The 20,187-nt window shown below is 42.6% G+C and overlaps 1 protein-coding gene across 2 annotated transcripts; it reads right to left on the minus strand.

Annotated features, from left to right (window-relative positions):
• Window positions 1-1,092: 1,092 nt before the first annotated feature.
• On the minus strand, window positions 1,093-18,771 carry zld (zelda). Of its 2 annotated transcripts, XM_064691085.1 has the most exons (3): window positions 18,041-18,771; window positions 12,915-17,387; window positions 1,093-2,015 (listed from the first exon to the last, which is right to left on the minus strand). In XM_064691085.1, the coding sequence occupies exons 2-3, from the start codon at window positions 17,131-17,133 to the stop codon at window positions 1,885-1,887; spliced, it is 4,350 nt and encodes a 1,449-aa protein (XP_064547155.1). In that variant the 5' UTR covers window positions 17,134-17,387; window positions 18,041-18,771; the 3' UTR covers window positions 1,093-1,884. The 2 variants fall into 2 exon arrangements, with proteins under 2 accessions (XP_064547155.1, XP_064547154.1); XM_064691084.1 differs by lacking the exon at window positions 1,093-2,015 and having other exon boundaries at window positions 12,172-17,387; window positions 18,041-18,770.
• Between the last annotated feature and the right edge of the window lie 1,416 nt (window positions 18,772-20,187).

The raw sequence follows: 20,187 nt of genomic DNA on the forward strand, positions 1-20,187 counted from the left end.
TTTTGTTGTTTTTTGGTTTTTAGGGGTTAGTGGGCGGCAGAGCCACGCCTTGCGTCAGCCACGGCCACGCCCAGTGAGACACGCCTGTTGTCATATGTGTGCAACAAAATGTGATTTGGCCAAAATGTGTTTTTTTTTTTTTTGTAAATATTCAAATTTAAACTGATGACAACATGGAAAAAAATTCGCTGACGCGGAAGTGTGGGCGGGGCGGGGGGCTGCTACGCTAAATATATATGTATAAGTATATATATATCTATATATATATATATATGTATATATGTATATATATGTGTGTGTGTATATATATAATTTGTTATATATATAAACAATTAAAATTTAATGTACATTTAATTTAACTTGTTTGCAATTCGTATAAATTGTTATTTGTTTAAGTTTTACGTATTCGTGAGAGAGATATATATATATATATATATACTATATAATTGATATATTCATGCCAGATTTATGTTAAATTTCTTTGTTGTTTCGTTCAGTTTTGTTCCTTTTATTGTTAACGAGGTAGTTGCTTGAGCTGCAGTTGATCATTTGTTTCATTTGCTGTTGTTCAGTTATTTTTGCTATATCTTTCTATAAATAGAATTCGCTCTTGTTCGGCTGAGGTATTCGCGCTTACACTAGGACTTGCCGTACATACATAAATGAATATATATATATATATGTATATATGTATATATGTTTAAAAAAAAATGTTATATATATGTATATGTATACTAAATTTAGTTTTAACCTTTGTTTTGTTTTTGTTTGTATTGCACAGTTGAAACATGTTGAAATCAAAATTCCAATCGAAATCAATTGAACTAAAATTATTGCCTTGTGCTGTTGTCTTTTTTTTAAAATTTATTTTTTAGTTTTATTTTTTAGTTAACCTTTGCTATTTAAGCTTAATTATTGTTTTAACTTGCCCAAAAAATGATATGCACATTGTTGATATAAGTATATGTATATGTAGGAGCTTATCTTCAAAAACCAAACAAAACAAAAAAAAACAAAAAAAACCGAGTGAACTAATTTAGATCAGAAACTATAATTGTCATAACACATACACATTTTATATGTACAATGCATTTCTAGCTATTATTGACTTATGTACGTGTTCCATTCATTTTAGCACTGTTTTAGTACACCGAGTTTTAGTGCATTTATATTGGGTTTGCTGAAAGTGATCCTTTATGTTTGTTGTATATTTAGTACATGTACTAAATTGGGTACAGCTTTTAGAAGTTATTTCTTAACATTCGACACTTTCATTAAATCTCCAAAATGTAATTGGACTTGCCGCACTACTCCATTTTAGAACATGTTAGTATATTTTAGTACAATATGCGTTAAAGGACAAACACTCCGTTTTTGGTAAGTTCTGGCGTGTACTCTATATAGTACACATTTTAGTACAAGGTACTAAATTTAATATTTGCCATGTAAATCGCATATATTGCTTAGTACACTTTTTAGTACAACTGCGTGGATGTATTTCTTATTACTTTAACAGTTTGTGCTCTTTACTCAATTTAGAACAGACACAAAGCTGTTTTGCCGAATTGTTTGTACTAATTGTTGTACTACCTTTAGTACATGTACTAAATTGTGCTATTCAGCAAAAGGTTGTGCTTAAAAATACTACATAAAATTTTGCGTAACATCGATGCCAACATTGATGGAAGAATTTAGAACTTCCTGGCACATTTTAGACACACTTTTAGAGTGGGGTCTTCGGGTTGGGATCGTGGTTGGGTTTGGGTTTGGGTAGATTAAAACTATTCGATACATAATCGTACAATACATACGTAATTTAGATAGTTGGTATAATTATAATACTAAACTTCGTCGCCCCGGACTTGCCGAAATAATCAATTTACTTTAAATTTTGATCCGTTTCTGGGCATTGTAATTCCTCATCTGGTTCGGGTTCTGCGCCTGGTATTGGCCCTCGCCCTGGAGCTGATATTGCCGCTTCACTGTTGGCCGCCGGCTGCTGGATGCGGCGGTAGCTGCAACAAGACGAGATCAAGAAGAAATAATAAGTGATGATGCAGAAGCCGAGAAGAAGGGAGAAGCGAGATTAATGCAAATGTGTTTCGCCAGTAATAATAATTATCCAAACATTGCCCAGAGAGACCCGCTAATTAGTCAATGTCGATACAAAGTGCCCGATCTCTCAACACGAGAGCTCAGATCTCGCCTTTCAATTCTCAGTTCTCAGCTCTCAGTTCTCAGCTCTCAGTTGTCGATTGTCGATTGTTGGCCCGGTTGTTGCCAGCGCCCAGCTGGCGCAGGCGAATGTAAAATTGTTGTACGAAACGAAATACAACAATAAATAAATCTTTAATCCAATTATAGCTCATTATGCTCATATGCACACACCGACACACACCGACACACACCAGCACACACACGCACACGCACACAAGGTGTGCTAGAATTATTAGCTTAGGCTAACGCAGCACCATAATCTGATATCTATAAGATGTCTTTCTCTTCAGTTTCAGCGTAATTCTTATAATTCGTATAATTCTCTGCTTTTTATTTTCGTTGTTTTTCTCGTTCATTCTGGCCCACAATCTAAGCGCTACAACAACAACAGCAACAACCAGAGTTGAGGCAGCAAACACGGCGATACGCCTTTTTTTTCTTTTCTAATTTCGGCTTGCCCCTTCTTCACTGGCCTTTGTGTGCGTGTGCGTGTGTGTGTGTGTGTGTGTTCGACAGGCCATACACTGCAGCAAAAAAGGCAGTTCAATTCAATCTTGATCAGAATCTGCACTTAACATTCAGCTTTAAAGTCGCTTAGCCGAACAGCTCTACTTAACATAAGCTAAGACTGTTAAGCTAATAACATAGCTGTTGCCAATAGTGCTAGGTACACGCAGCTGTTAAATGTAAAGCAATACAAAACATGTAATATGTCCATGTTCAAACTAACGTTTTTGCTTTAAAGCATATTGCGCTTACGGCTGCTTAACATAAGCTTTGACTGTTAAGTACGTAGCATAACTGTTGCCAACAGTGCCAGGTACTCACAGCTGCCATATGTTATGTAAAACAAAACATGATAATAACAGCAGCTTAACATAATACGCCACTGTTATGTCTATGTTCAAACGAAACTTTTTGATTAAAAACCATGACTATAAAATGTTTATCGTTCTGTTAATCACCCTTCGTTTCGCGCTGTGTAAGACTTGAGGAAAAGACTCAGCCGCAGCCGCAGCCGCGGCGTTAAAGAGCAACCGCAGCAAGGGTTTGGCTTCGATTTAAACGACCCTTACATGCGCTGCGCATACAGTGAACACTTGTTACAGCAGCTGCTGCCATTAACGCACACACACACACACACACACACACACACACACAGAGATTTACCTCTGCGTTTGTCTAATGCCCATCGATAGGCTCGGCATGGCTGGCTGTAGCGCATGCGGCTGTCGATAAGACAGAACATTGACTGACAAGCACGACACACGCTTCGCTGGCCTTACTGTAATACATACTATATGCATGCTGCAAGCTGGTCCACCACATAACTGAACTCCTACTCCTCCCCCGCCCCCTCCTCTTGCCTCTAGCCAAGCGTGAGAAATAATGCTTTTAAATGGAACATATTTCTAGTATTATTTGTATTGTGAATATGCTTAGCAAATCTGTTTGCCAAGTCAAGATGTTCCAATATCAGTTTTTATGCCCTGAATCCTTAGAAAATGAATAGAAAGGGCATATTAGTTATGTGCAAATGTATGCAACAGGCAGGAGCAAGCATCTGCCGCTTCGTAGTGTATGCCAAGCTGTGACTGGGCCAAAGGTTGGCAGAGGCACAGCTCAGCTGTAGGGTAACTCCTAGTCGTGCACTCCCGACTAGCGTACTCTTACTTGTTGATAGGTACACATAGATAACTATTTTGCTTCTTTTTTTTTTGTGACATTTTGCGTCTCGACGCGCTGGGCGTGCTCCCCATTCGAGCGGAGCTGTTGTCGTTGTTGTTGTTATTGTCGCTGCTTCATTTAATCTGCAGCGCATCAGCAATTAGCGGAAACTCGTCATAAAAAACAACAAGCAGCGCACAGCACAAAATCGGATAAAGCGCCGACAGCAACAACAGCAACAGTAACAGCAACAACAACAACAACAACACAAAACTTTAGCCTAAACTTTTTTTTTGTTGATTGTTTTTTTCTCTTAATTTCAACTCGTTTTGCTTGGCTCTCGGCTCTAAGATTTATTTCGCTTTACTTTATATATAAATTTCTGTGTGTTTTTTGGTGATTGTGAGACAAAAATTTCTGTTGAATTGGAATTAGGACACACATGAAATAATAACAACAACAACAACAAGCAGTCAAAATGTAGCAACAATTTGTGAGCAACAGCAAATGTTGCTTGGCTTGGCTTCGCGCAGCTGTGCGCCATTTGACGCTCCTTCTTAGCCACACACTCACACACACGCGCACACACACGCACACACATGTGAGTGTGTGTATATGCCACATATAAAGTTTTATTATAGTTGCGCATCTAAAGCCTCCAAGCCTGGCAGCCTGTGTGCTTTATTTTTGTATTATTTTTGCAAAATTTTATTTGATATATTTTTTTTCTCAATTTTTTTGGCGCTTCGCTTTGAGAGGAAGCTGCTAAGGCCAAGTTCGTTGCCTAAGTCTTTTGTTTGCCAGCTGACAGCGCGTGTGCGTGTGTTTGTGCGTGTGTGTGTGCGTGTGTGCGCATTTGCATTTGTGGGTGGTTTCTTCTTGCGAATTGATTGCAATAATTAATAATAATTAAACAAACATATGCACAGACACACACACACACACATATGTACACATAAATATGCTAAGTATGTGTGGGAAAAAACAATGCATGGCAACTGTTCAAGAATGTTGCAAGTTTGTTTCTCTCTTCTTTTTTTTTGTGATATCATGAGCCAAGCAAAGAGCTGCTCCTTGTGTGAGAGACTCCAAAGAGCATGACTTGCTTTTTACAATATACTCCGAAGAACAGGATTTGTTTTGGGAGCACATTTACAAAAAAAAATCTATTTAAATGATTTGATGGCCAAACGAACTGCAGCAAAAGTTTTGAATATCAAAATATCAGATATAGGGTATTATATTGTTACTGTGACTGTGGACTCTATTGTGATTATTATACCTATTATATCAATAACAGACTGTCAACTCAAGTCATTTATTTCTATTTAAATGTCGTAATTAACGAACATTCTAATCTTAACAATTCAATTAGAGTTAACTCGAGTGCGAAATCTGAAATGAATCGTAAAGCAAAACAGTTTAAGAAACAGACGAACCAAAAGCTGATATAAAAACTTTTGATCTAGCTTCGATAATTTACATTCATCTAAATATACTTATCTAAGCATATTTTCGTTAAGGCCAATATACTGCCATACATTTATCCAACCATATTCGGTATATGCCAACTTTTGGGTAAATATCAAGTGTAGCAGATATTTTCTGTTATCCCGGATAATATATATGACAAGCTAAGGTCTTAGCCAAGATCTGGACGTAAGTATGTGCAAAGACAGGGATTGGCTTACGAATTTTTGATGAACAAAAGATCAGATCGAATCATGAATGTGATTTGTCAACTAAGACTAGATTTCCAGTGCTAGAAAACTAATTGATATTATTATTGATATAATATATTTACCCTACTCTCTAGTGTATATACTATATGAAAGCCCTATATAACAAAGAAAGAAGAGTAGTAAAATCAATTTTTTTTTTTCGTATTTGAAACGCGTTCAACCTTCTAACTACCCATTATTGGCAATTGTATATCACAGTTTCGGGAGGATAGATAGAAATTAGGGGAAGAGCATCAGGCAGAGGCGCAGCATTGGCAGATGCTCAAGATTCGAGCTCAAGATGTTGATGATGCTGATGATGATGCTGATGATGATGATGATGCAGCATGGCGGCCATGCTATGCTCTGCTGGTTTATCTGCTTCTTCTAGCTATTGCTGGCATTGAATTTTGTTCAAATCAAATATCTAACGCTATTTCGGGGGTTGATTTCTCTAGCAACACGCTCACACGCAACATTTTTCTCTCTAAAAAGCCAAAAACCAAAAAAGGTTAAGACTGTGTGTGTGTGTGTGTGTGTGTGTGTATCTTCACTTTATAGACAACACAATATAAGCATCAGGATGCTGTCAAATGTTTGGTAATTAAAAAAAACACACACACAAAAAGTAAAAAGAAGACCAAAAATGCGGCTCGGAGGAAAAGTCAAATGGAAACGACAGTTAACAGTTTCGTGGAAAATGTGAAAATCGGTCGCTCTCTGCTAGTGGGTGGGGCGATAGAGGGGTGGGGAGGGGGGGGGGGTGAGTTGGGGCAAGGGGGTTGGGCTTTGGTTCTTGACATAATTCACATTTGCCGCTAATTTGATTGAGTTTTTGTGTTAGATGTCAAGCTCGGGCTCGACCCGACCCGACCCGACCCGATCCGACCCTTTGGAATTAGGCAAATTTTAACCTTTTTGCTGTTTTTTTCTTTTGTTGTTGTTGTTGTCCATATACAGTAATGCGCGGCGCAACATGGGTTAATAAGAGAGTCAATCAAGTGTCAGACAGCGGGCACAGAAATAAATTAATATAAGTATATCGAGCATATAACTAATTTATCACATAATATAAGTATATATATATATATATTTTATATATTAATATGGGGCGAATCAAGGCAAAAGGTTGCCCGAGCGCTGTTAAACAGTTATGATAAGGGCGGGGCGGGGCAGGATCAAGGCGGCAAGGCAGCAAGGCGGCAAGGATTCGGCTGCAAAACAAAAGCAAAAACCGCGAACCGACGAAAAGAAAAGAGCGAAGCAACAGCTCAAATGGAAGCCAAAAACACATGTGCCCAGAGGCGAGGCGAGGCAAGGTGAGGCGGGCCGGGCGGGGCGGGGCGGGGCAGCGTATCAGTTGGCTATAACTACAACAAATTCAACCGGCAATTGTCAACTGGAACTGGAACTGGGACTGGGGCAGCAGCTAAAATGCGAATCCTGCCCAGCAGCATTTGCGCAACGATCGTAAAATCAAAGGCGAAGAAAAACATGAAAAACATGCGACGGCTGTTCTATGAGAATGTATGCCACAGATATTTGCACACACACACACAGAGAGAGAAAGAGAGAGATACAGATACAGCTACATGTACAAAGATACAGATACGCAGACAAAAGCCTTGACAGGCAGCTATTGTGCAGAGAGTTTTTGGCTCCGAGCAATGCAAGACTTTTTATATATATATATTTATACATATATATAGATATATGAAAGGAGCTGCAGATACATAGTCGGTCTACGTGTATGTGTATATACATATATATATATATATTTATATATATGTATATGTGGCAGCGGCAGCGGCAACAACTATGAATCATGGTAACAGCTCGTGTTGTTGTTGTTGTTGTTGTTGCAACACATAAGCAGAAGACGACGAAACAGCAGAAAAACATGGAAAAGGCAGCAAGGATTACGCACACACACACACACACACACACACAACAAAGAGAGCAGCGCATGAGTCTGTGTGTGTGTGTGTCTACTGTCTTCGAGCTATCTACAAGATACACACACACACACACACAAAGGCAGCGCAAGCAAACAATATAAAGGTACACAATTTCTACCTGGGCAGCGACGTCGTCGTCGTCGTCGTCGATCGAAATCTCTGCCTTGCCGAAAAATTAAAATTACAGATGGTTGTTGTTGCTGCCGCTTGTTGTTGTTGTTGCTGCTGTTGTTGTTGTTGCTGGATGAGCATATGTACAGGAAACCAGTTTGATGTTCAACAAACAAACCGCGTAAGAAAAACGCACAGCGAGAACAAACGCGACAACAACAACAACAACAACAGCCAAAGGGCAGAAGCAGCGTCAGCAGCAAGTAGAAATTCACAGATACGAATACACTGAACGAAATTTGTGGCATCTGCACATGTAAGCCAATCAAAGGAAGTGTTAGTAAGGCAAATGATAAATGAGAAGAAGGATTCGACACACTTTGCTGTTGAAAGCAAGCTGAATCTGTGCTATTTAAAGGGTTTATATGGATATAGATATAGATATAGATATGAAATATGTAGATATAGATATAGATATAGATATAGATATAGATATATAGATATAGATATAGATATAGATATAGATAAAGATATAGATATAGATATAGATATAGATATAGATATAGATTTAGATATAGATATAGATATATTGATTGTTTGAGAATGTGAACTCTATATGGGAACAGATTGTGCCAGCCCAGAGCGAAAGCCGGGCTCAAGAAACATATTTAATCTGTGCTATTTTAAGGATTTATATAGTTATGCTATATCTATGCTTCCTTGCTCAAAGATCATACAAAATCGGTGCTATTTGAAGGGTTCTCAAATAGATTATTTATGAACATTAACAGAGCCAAAAAAAAAAATAGGTTTTTTCTGGATTTTGCTCGACAGAAATGGCAAAAAAAACAATTGGAGCCTAGCTAAATGGAAGAAATATATGCTCGTTAGCAGATAATTTGAAGCAAATTCAATTTTGGTTAGATCCTTTCGCGCAGTGTACAAACGACAACAACGAACGGCAACGACGACGTTGTATGTTATGATGACATAGCCATAGTCGGAGACGTTGCCGACGCTGCCGTCGCTGCTGCGCAGGCGCGCAACTTCAACTTCAACTTCGGCGTCGCGTCGCGTCGCTTGGCTGTTTGCGTATCTTTGAGATACACTCGCTGCGTGCTTCGTGCTGCTGCTGCTGCTGCCGCTTGCTGTGGCGCGCACATTTCGTTTGTCTCTTCTACTTTGTCTTTGCTGCGCCTGTGTGTGTATATACTTTTTTTTTTGGCTATTTACTGCTGTTCCTGCACACACACACACACACACACACGCACACACACAGAGACAGGCAGCTGGCCACATGTGTGCGTGTTATGTTGCTAGCGTTGTCTTTGGTTTTCATGTTTTTTTCATTTCATTTCTTTCTTCTTTTTTTTGGCATTTGCCAGATACAGATACAAAGATACTTTGCTTGCTGCTTATGATTTGTTGCCGAGGCACTTAGATGTCGCCATAAAGCGCACAGCCAGTTACCAGAGAAGTACAAAAAGATATATTAAGCACACACACATATATATATATATATATATATATATATATATGCCAGAACTAGAGCCTAGCTAGCAAACTATCTCAAGCTTTTGGCTGCAGCTGTCCTATGCTCTATGTTGTCGTTGTTGTGCCACAAGGAACCGAATTCGCCATATATAAGCATATACATAACTATCTATAAACACACACACACACACACACACACACACACACACACACACATGTGTGTGTATGTGTATATGTGCTTACACGTGCACATGTCTTTCTCTTGCAGAACGATCAACGGCGCGTCGCTAAAATTCGGCTTGCCACAATTTGCCTGCGTCTCGACTTTCGTATGGAAAAAAAACAAGAAAAAAAAATAAAATAATATTTAAACACACGCACGTAGTTTCTTTGGAACTAGCAGCAACAACAACAAAATACAAAAATAAATTTCAACAAAAATAATTAACAAAATTAACAAGAAGTTCAGCGCACGACCGACGCGCAGCTGAGCGACTTTTAAATGCCCTTACTTTGTGCATATATAGGCATACATATATATGGCTATACCTATACCTACATATACCTAGATGTATACACACATACATACAACTAAGTGTATAAACTATACACATACCTATACATATATATACACCTTTGTGTTTACTATGTCTATATCTATATATATATATATATATACCTTCATATATACCACATCTATACCTATATATATATACAATATATATAAAAGAAGCCAATCAGAGCTTTCTTTTTGTAGCTCAGCAGAATCGGCCAGATATAATTCTCTTAAAGCCCTTTGATAAATCTGCCTAATATCTAAAAGTTAAGGCTTTTTCTCTAGAATAACATGATTGTTTTTCCATATGTATATAATGTAGTTTTCTAGCAAGAATCAAATGATATAGTCATATATATACAGTATATATAGCCTTGTGCTAGCCCAGGTCAGATCTGTACCAAATTTCGAGTGCTTGGCTCAAGCGCAGATTCAGTTCGTTTAGTTGTTAAGATCTGATCGGAGAGACATGTTTAACTGCATGTTTTGCAAAAGAACCAAACTACTCGACGCCATAAACGTCACGTGGTTGGAAAGACCCCACACTGGAAGAGTATGCGAAAAAGCATGGACTTGATAAATGGACTTGTTCTGTTCCTTCAGAAATGAAACCAAAAACTGTAAATAAAAATCATAAAAAATATTTATAATAAACTGAAAAAAATAATATTTAACAAATGCATACCAGAAATAAACAAAAGAAATAAGAAAAATTATAAAGTTGTGTGATTTTTTTTTTTTTGGTTTGAAACATTTTCAATAATTTATTTTGCTTTTTTATAGATCTTGGTTTGGTACGCGTCTCCGTCTTTCTTCCGTTCTGCCTCTGCCTCTTCGCGCATTCCTTTGTCTTTGTCTTTTCTTTTTGCTTTGCGCTCTTTTTAATTCTAATATCTAAATATATATATATATATAAGTAGTTAAAAAATTTGTTGCGCTAGTTACACACAAAAAAAAAAAAGACGTACATATTTATATAAATTTAATAATAAGAAATTATGTGTATAAACTATATAAAAATATGGAGCAAATTTTAAGGAAGTTTTTTGTTTTGTGCATTCAAAAAATTGGTTTTAACATGAATAAACATAAAGCTAATGGCAAATTTGTATTCCTTTTTGTTTTGAGTATTACGTTAAGGCAAATTATTAAAAAATTATCAATTTTTTAACTTATAAGAAAATTAAAACGAAAAAAATGTAAATATAAATGGATTATTTTTCGTTTATTTTTGTGGCTTACAAAAGAAATGCATAAATTAGAAATTAATGATAATAAATATATATAATACGCAATTTCTACATATACATATATATATATATATATATAATTATCTATATATATATATATATATGTATATATATATATACGTCTGTCTCTATGTAAGAACTATAACTGTTAAGTGTAAATATTATCCCTGATATTTGCGTTTTTGTTTTGTTTTCATTTTTTTGCTGACAATTTGGCGTTTTGTAGGCTAGTGTTACCTATGTATATATATATATATATAGTATATAGCTATATATCAATTGGCATTACATATTTATATATGGCATTCGAGTTTATGGTTTACAGGCTGACAGAAAAACAACAACTAATTTTAATTAATTAAAAAAAAAAAAAAAAAAACAATCAACTAAATTGTGCGCTAACATATACGATAGTTGCCTATAATGTTACAGTTATCATATATATATATATAGATATAGACATATATAGATATATGGTTCTGCCCTGATTTGTGTTTGTGTGTGTTGCATTCTTTAAGCGTTTTTTCTTTTCTTTTCTTTTCTTTTCTTTTCTTTTCGTTTCTCTACTTGTCTTTGAGGTATGCGCGGCCTTAAAAAGTTAATTATACAAACAATAAAAAAAAAAAGGTTAATTAAAAAAAAATTACAAAATACTAAGACAAGAAATAATACAATAATTAATTCATAATTAATAATAATAATACAATTTAACATAAATTTGTTTGTCATTAAATTAAATTTGCTGCTACAACAATTAGGAATTTCGAATACAAAAAAATAGATATATAAATATATATATATATATATTTATATAGTTAAATATTTCATAGTTATAGTTGTGTGTGTGTTTTTTGTTTGTTTTTCTTTCTCATATATGGCAAAAGTTTAGTTAATTACAGCTGTGCTGAGTGGGCGTGTCTGCAAAGGCTAAAGGCTTTGATCAAAATGCAAGTAAAACAATTTATTGCTGCAAGTGCAATAAAAATTGGTTGCAACACAAGAAACAAAATACAAAAAGAAAAACAAATTAATAACAATTTATTGCCGCAGGTGCAATAAAAAGTTGTTACCAAAAGTTTTGTGCTAGGATTTAAAATGAAATGAAATACACAAAAACCAGAGAACAGAAACAGTTTTCAAAGCCTCGAGCATTTGCAGACAAGCCCCACCCCTTTTATGACCCAAGACCCACCCAAAGCCCCACACCCCCTGCTCTACCTACATATATACATACATATATATATATATGTATGTATATGTATATGTATAACTATGCCCAGTTCGAACCCCTGCGCTCAATACATTTCAATGTCCTTTTCAATAATTTGAAACTCCTCCGTAAACTCCTCCTCGTACTCGTGCTTAATATCAACAAATTCGTTTTTGATCAAATGATGCTCCCCGCTCAGCAACAGTTGCTGCTGCTGCTGCTGCTGTTGCTGCTGTGCATCATTATCGTCCTCATCATCGTCGTCTAGCAAACTATCATCGTCAGCGGCCACATCGTCCAGCTTATTGCCTGGTTGCATGCAACTAACTGTTTGCCTCGCAATTGTTGTTGTTGTTGCTGCTGCTGCCGCAGCAGCTGCTGCGGCGGCGGCTGTTGCTGCCGCCGCTGCGGTAGCCTTTGCTGCGGCAGCAGCGGCAACAGCTGCCGCCTTTTTGCCAACAACACGCGGGCGATTGTGCGTTTCGAGATGCTTGCGCAGATGATCCTTGCGACAGAAGCCCTTCTCGCATATATCGCACATGTGCTGCTTGAGGCCCGTGTGGATGGCCTCCACGTGGCGCCGCAAATCGGTCTTGTGATGGAATTGCTTGGGGCACAGCTCGCACTTGTGCGGCTTGTCTTGGGTGCGATGCCTGCCCAGATGCGTGGTATAGATCTCCTCGCACTGGAAACGCTTGCCGCACTTCTGGCAACGATATGGATACTCACCGGAGTGAAAGCTCTTGTTGTGCTGCGTGAGGTAACAGTTCTTGGTGAACTCCTTGTCGCATTCCAGGCACTTGATGCGACCCGATGGCAATGTTGTCGAGTGTGGCGATGTCGACCCGATGCTGCTGTTGCGACGTCTCTTGCTCGGCGGCTGTGCTGCTGTTGTTGCTGCCGCTGACAGTGCAGCAGCAGCACGTCGCTTTTTGGGCAGCACGGCAACAGTTTGTTGCATTTGCTGTTGTTGTTGTTGTTGCTGCTGTTGTTGTTGCTGCTGCTGCTGCTGCAGTTGTTCGAGCTGTTGCTGCTCAAGCTGATGCTGCTGCTGCTCGAGTTGCTGCTGCTGCAGTTGATATTGCTCATATTCCTGCTGCTGCTGCTGTTGTGCCATCAGCGACACCATGTCCAGCTCGAGGGCTGGTGTTGCACGCGAGCTGCTTACTGTGGGCGAATACGGTGTGGGCGTGGCCAACAGCGTTAAAGTTGTATGCTGCTGCTGCTGGTGATGTTGTTGATGGTGTTGATGCTGCTGCTGCTGCGCCTCCTGCTGTGCCTGCAACGCATTGGTCAGCGTATGCACCGGCGGCAAGTCGCCCTCCTGCGGCGAACGCTGTGCGGCCACCGAATAGGGCGAGAGGGGGGCATAGGGCGCAAACAGCGAGGCGGGCATCAGCTGCAATATCTGATGGCCATCGCTGGTGTAGGCATCATAGGCGCCCGGCTCGTTACCAATAATAGTGTGATAGCTCATTGTGTGCTCCAGCACCGGCGGCAGTTGCTGATAGCATGGCAGGGTGTTGTTGTTGCTGCTGCTGCTGTTGTTGCTGCTGCTGCTGCTGGAGATGTTGCTGCTGCTGTTGTTGCTGGTGTGGTTGCTGGTGATGTTGCTGGTGATGTTGCTGCTGCTGCTGCTGGTGATGATGTGCGGCGGCTGCTGCTGCCGCTGCTGCGGCGGCGGCGGAGGCGATGCTGTTGCTGCCGCTGCTGCTACTGAGCTGCTGATGATGTTGCTGCTGCTGCTGCTGCTGATGCTGTTGGGCGTATGGCTGCTGGCCGTACTGCTGCTGCTGCTGTTGTTGTCCACCAGCAACAGTTGCTGCTGCTGCTGCTGCGGCGGCGACAGCGGCTGTGGTGCCAGGTAATGCTGCGCCTGCATAGTGGTGCATCCCATGTCCATATTGATGTGCGTGTGCGTGGGCGTGGGCGTGGTGGTGGGCGTGTGGATGGGCGTGTGCGTGTGGATGGGCGTGAGGGTGGGCGTGTGCGTGGTGGTAATAGTGACCGGCAGCGACGGCTGCTGCTGCGTGCTGATGCTGCTGCACTGCAGCATATTGCTGTGCTGCTGCTGCATATCCAAAGCCAGCATGTTGTAGTCCATTGTTATAGGCGGCAGCAGCGCTGCCATAGGCGGCGGCGGCAGCAGCGGCTGGGTGCGCGAGAAATCCATTGCCTGCAACAGTTGGTGGTGGTGGTGGTGGTGGTGCTGCTGCTGCTGCTGCTGCAGCAGCTCCTGCTGCTGGTCCAGCTCCAACTGCTGCTGCAGCAGCGGCGGCGGCTGCAGCTGCTGCTGCTGCAGCGGCAGCTGTTGCTGGTGCTGGTGGTGGTGGTAAATAGTAAGCGGCGAGTTGCTGTTGCTGTTGTTGCTGCTGCTGCTGCTGCTGTGATATGGCCGCGACAGCAGATAGCTGACCTGCTGCTGCTCCAGTGGGTGATGTTGCTGCTGTAACACGTGTTGCTGCTGCTGCTGCTGCTGCTCCTCCAGCTGCTCCTCCATGACCATTGCTGAGTTGCTGTCCTCCATTTGTTCGATCTTTATAGTTGTGTCTGTGGCTATTGTTGTTGTTGTTGTGTTGTTGATTGTTGTTTTGTTCAGCAGGCCCCTCATTTGGGAGGACGGCATTTGTGTGTTGTTGTTGTTGTTGTTGTTGATTGGGGCGGAGGGACCTGCTAGCCCGTTTGGGTGACCGTTCAAAACGGAGTTGTGATTGTTGCTGCTGCTGCTGCTGTTGCCGCTGTTGTTGTTGCTGCTGCTGTTAGCATGCTGTGGTGAAGCGTTTGTCGTCGATTGCACTTGTTGCTGCTGCTGCTGCTGCATGTTGTAGTGGCCATGATAGTGGGCGTGACCATGCCCATTGCTAGCATAACCATTGCCGGCAACCAATTGCTGCTGCTGCTGGGCGGTGGGCGACGGCGAGGCCGAGTACTGCGACATGGCGGCGCCCACCTGCACGCCCGTCGCCCCACAAACACCGCCGCCCCCATAATCGGGCGGACTTCTGGGCGGCTCCGGCGCTGGCGGCTCTTGTTGTGTAGCAGCAGCCGCTGCTGCTGCTGCTGCGGCGGCTGCGGCGGCTGCTGCTGCCGCTGCGGCTGCAGCATTGCCGCGTCGACTGGTCTTCGTGACGGGATCGCGTGCGGGATGATGATGGGCAGATATGGGCAGCGTGGCCGGATCGGGCTGGCCGCTCGACTTGACCGCATTCTTGTGCAGCGTCGTGTTGTAATGGCGCTTCAGATGGCCCGAGCTGGTGAACCACTTGTTGCAGGCGGTGCAGTTGTAGGTCTTCGGGCGACGCGCCTCATTCGACTTCCAGGTGGCCGCCTTGGCGGTCAGACTGTTGGCCGGCAGCACCGAACTGGAGCTGGGCGGCTCAAAGCCGCGATACGGCGCCGCATTGCCGGACCCATTGCCGCCGACGCCGCCATCCTGTGCCCCGCCCGTTGTCGTGCTGGGAAACTCGGCGGGACTGGTGGTCACCTCCGCGGAGGTCGGATCAAACGATTTATCCACATAGTGCTGCGAGTCGGCATATTCGGATTTGATCAGCGCATATTCCTGTTTAATGCCGCCCGTCGCCGGATACGGCGATTGCTTTGGCGAGCCGTAATAATGCGGCGACTTGTCTAGCAGCGGCTGCATGTACGCAGGCAGGCCCGCCTCCGCTGGCGGCGCCTGTTGCTCCCAGCTGTGCAGTGCGCGCTGCTGCATCGACTGCATCGAGTGCAGCGGATCTGGCAACGCCAACGGCAGCCCGGAGACAACTGCATCGTGTTGTTGTTGCTGCTGCTGCAGCTGTTGTTGTTGCTGCTGCTGCTGTTGTTGTTGTTGTTGTTGTTGTTGCTGCTGCAACAGTTGCTGATGATAGACCATCTTCTGGGAGTCCAAGTCGAGCAGCTCGCCGCTGGCTGCCGCCGCCGCAGCTGCTGCTGCTGCCACCGCTGTCGGCGTCGGCATCGGCATCTCCTCCTTGATGTACGGCGAACTGGCGTAGCCGCTGCTGCCGTACGGCGACTCGCCGTGCACATTGGCAATGTGCTCCTGCAGCTCGGATTCGTTGGTGTTGAGTATGCCGCATTTCTTGCACTGCAGCTTGCAGCCGCCTCCCGGCGAACTGGGCGTGGCGCTGCTCAGCTGCAGATGCGACGAGGTGGAGGTGGGGCTGCTGCTGCTGACCACGCGCGGACTCATCGCAGCGCCAGCTGCTGCCGCAGTTGTTGTCACTGCTGCTGCTGCCGCCGCCACTGCGGCGGCGTCCTCAACGGCAGCAACTGTTGCTCCTGTGGCAACAGCTGCTGTTGGCAGCACAGAGGTGGGCTGCTGCAAATACGGATGATAGCGCACGGCTTTCGTGTAGTCAATGTACGCGCTGCCATAGTCGACGGCGCTCTGCTGCTGCTGCTGCTGCTGATAGAATTGCTCGTAGCTGTTGATGTAGCTGCTGGCGGCATAGCTCTGCTGCTGCTGTTGCTGCTGCATGTCGCTGGCATAGATGCTGCCATAGACCTGCTGCTGCTGCTGCGCTGGGTACATGTGATGGGTCGCATAGGGCTGATGCGTTATGCCCGACGCCTGCTGCTGCTGCTGCTGTTGTTGTTGCTGTTGTTGCTGCTGTGCCTCGGCAGCCATTAGCGACTGTTGTTGTTGCTGCTGCTGCTGTTGTGTTGCTGGCTGCGGCGTGCCCGGCTGATTATCACTGGAGTCGGCAGCGGCGCTGATTGTTGCATTGGCATTCGGCGTTGCGGGCGCGCTGCCGCCAGAGCCAGCAGCGGCAGCAGAAGCAGCAGCAACTGTTGCTGCTGTTGTTGCTGCTGCTGTTGTTGCTGCTGCTGCTGTTGCTGCTGTGCTGCCGCCGCCGCCGCTATCCGTTGCGCTGCTGCTGCTGCTGGCGGCTAGCGCCTCTGCCGCGTGCAGTGGCGGCATTTCACTTTTTATGCTCGCCATGTAACGCTACATAAGTCGTCGGCGTTGGCGTCTGCGTCGGCGTTGGCGTCGCGCTGCTGCTCATGTGGCTCGCTTGTTAATTGTTGCTAGCTGTTGTTGTTCTTGTTGCTGTTGCTGCTGCTGCAGCTGCTCTTGTTTTATTTGTTGCTGTTGTTCTAGTTGTTTTGTTGTTGTTTTTTTTTTCGTTGGCTGCTTTGCCGTTCGTTTGGTTTAGTTTTGATTTAGCTTTTGTTTTTATGTATTTGGTATTTGTACTGTAAAAATGTTGATGTAATTTAATTATTAATTCCCATTTCAATTTATTTAAAAGTTTATTTAACTAACACACACACACACTGCTTGCGCTCTCAGCTAACGGTTCGCCTCTTGGCTTTTTTGCATGTTCTTTAGTTCACAAAACAAAAAGACGGTCACTCTCTTTGTTTTGTGCACGGGAGAGAGAGAGAAAAAACGCGTGCATGCTGATCGCTTAAGAGTATCAGCGGCAGCAGAATTCAACGCAGTCGCAGCTGCAGCTTTTGCTTATCACTGTTCATTAAAAAAAAAAAAAGAAAAAAAACATATACAAGGCATGCCAAATTTACATGTGCTGAGAGTTATTTTAATTTTTTTTTTTTTGCGTTAACATTGCGCTCTCTTAGAAATGCAGCTGCGGTTGCGTTTGCTCTTGCTGCGGTTGCTTTCACATTTCTTTGTGTTCATAGTGTTCGTATAGTTTTGCATTCAAACACACACACACACACTTGAAAAAAAAAATGTATATATATACAACTACATAACAATTATGAATTTGATTGGCAAAAACGACGACGATGATGATGATGATGGTGGTGGTTGATGATCATCAACATTATGTCTGTCCATCGCCATCTTCGTCGCTGTTGATCTTGTTATTGCTTTTGCTTACTTATCTGCGCCTTTGCTTTGTGCAGTTATTGTGTTTAGCGGCTTGCTGCTCTCTCGGCTGCTTCTTCTTCTTCTACTTCACCGAAACACAAAACAACTGAAGAATAATAACATAAAAAAATAACCGAAACGAAGAACTGTTGGGATAAGTGTTTTTTTTTTTTTGCGTGTGTTCGAATTTAGAATTTTGATTTTGCGAGCGCGAAAACAATTTCGTTTCGCTTTCGCCTGCTGTTCGCCGGTTAGTTTTTTCGACCGTTTTCTTTTAGCTTGTGGATATTCATACTTTTCGGTTACATTACATTATGTTCACACCAAGATCACTTTTATGTTAGATTTGTTTTTTGTTTTTTTTTTTGTTGTAGTCGGTTTTGTGACAACAGAAAAAAATGTTTACGAACACAATGGAAAACAATACAAAACGCGGTTATTAATTGTTAAAACTTTTTAGTGTTTTTCTTTTAGAATTTTCTCGTTTTTTAGTTTTTAGTTTTTCGTTTTTTTGTGTTTAAGTCCGAAATAGTTTTTGGGTATTTTGCCGAAAATGTTGCCAAAAATGTTGTTGATTTTTGCCGTATGTTGTATTTTTTTTATATTTTACATGTACAAAGAAAATGAAACAAAAAAGGGCGCTAAAAGCTAAAATAGCCGCTCCACTCCGTTCGCACGCTTCGTCGCTTATTCGCTCGTGTCCTTCTTTCTGCTACGGCGTTCCAAATACAAATGACGGAACGGAATTGTGTTTCCAAATACAAATGACCGACGTGCATGCGGCATTCTGGCAGCAGCAGCAGCCGCAGCCGCTGCCGCAGCCGAGGCAGCAGCGGCAGAAGCAAACACTTACGCACACACATATGCGCGCATAGAAGCAGCAGCGCAGTGGTCGCTGCTCGCGTCGCTGTCGCTGCTGGGCTTGCGTGCGTGTGTGTTTGTGAGTGAGTGTGTGTGCTATGTACAGCAACAAAGGCGACAGCAGCAGCAGCAGCAGCAACAGCATTTATGTGCCGTGCGTTTTGTGTTTTCGCTTACGTCGCTGTCGCGGCCGCCGTCGCCGTCACCGCCGCCGCTTTTGCTGTCTCTTTCTGTGGCTGCATTTGTTTTTGCTTTGCCAACGCTGGCTGTTTTTGCATTGTTGTTATTTTATTTTTTTTTTTTTTGCATTTGATTTGCTTTTTATAATTTATTTATTTTGCTTTTGCGAATCAAAGAAGAAAAAACGCAAAACTAAAAGCACTCAGCTCTATTTGGCCATTTCTTGGCGATGATGCGGCCCCAAACTGTTTTCAAGACCCGGCTTGAAACAACTAACCCCATGTAACTCGGCTCGTAGCACTGCTAGGCAAATGGAACAAATTGTTTTGGCTTTGTTTTGAATGGCTTTGTAATTGCTAAGTGATTTGATGCACGGATTCGCACCACATTGACGAAGAAATGCTAAGAAACAAAAAGAAAAGTTTTACCAAGCGAAGAAAACAAACTTGAAACAGCTGCTTGGCAGGCATTTCGATCTGATTGAATTGGTCACCATTCCATTGGGCCACATTCCTGCTCTATTAGCCAGCTTGACTCACAGACTCGGAAGAGTCGCACACGTCCGCCTCACACTACTAGCCTAGTTTCTGTTCTTGTGTGGCTACTTTTAAGGGCACTCGTAAAACTTGTCAACGCTTTAAAATTAATAAACTCAACTTTTATGCACAGCATAAAAAATATACACACATATGTATACACATAATACAAGCGTAAAGCCAGAGCGAAAAACTAAAAATAGCCATCCGAAGGGTTCGGGTTCGGGTTCGAGTAGAGGGCGCGGGCGCGGGCGCGGGTGCGAGCTTAAGGTTTACTTCTTTTTTTTTTTTTTTGGGCTGGGACGCCTGAATATGCCCAAAAGTATTTAAAAATCTCGTAAGCCAAATGCCAGCTAATGGCGCTCAGATACAGATACAGCAGCACACACACAAGCGCACATCTAGGGCTGCGGGGGCCATGAGGAAGAGTTGAGCGCAGAAGGCACGCCGAAAATTTACATACATGATTGTCATAAAAAATCAGCAAGCAAATTGTCAAATCCCTAAACTGACAATAAAACAATAAAGAAGACGACGCTGAAGACGACGAAGCACGATGAAGAGGAAGAGGAAGAGCCAA

This window comes from Drosophila montana, unplaced genomic scaffold, assembly GCF_035044405.1.
Source record: "Drosophila montana isolate Dmon_TW-CO22-7 unplaced genomic scaffold, ASM3504440v1 contig_3325_1, whole genome shotgun sequence".
NCBI classification, from domain to species: Eukaryota; Metazoa; Arthropoda; class Insecta; order Diptera; family Drosophilidae; genus Drosophila; species Drosophila montana.

Coding starts and splice junctions, on each gene's coding strand:
- zld (XM_064691084.1), bottom strand. CDS start 17,133: ATGGCGAGCATAAAAAGTGAAATGCCGCCACTGCACGCGGCAGAGGCG.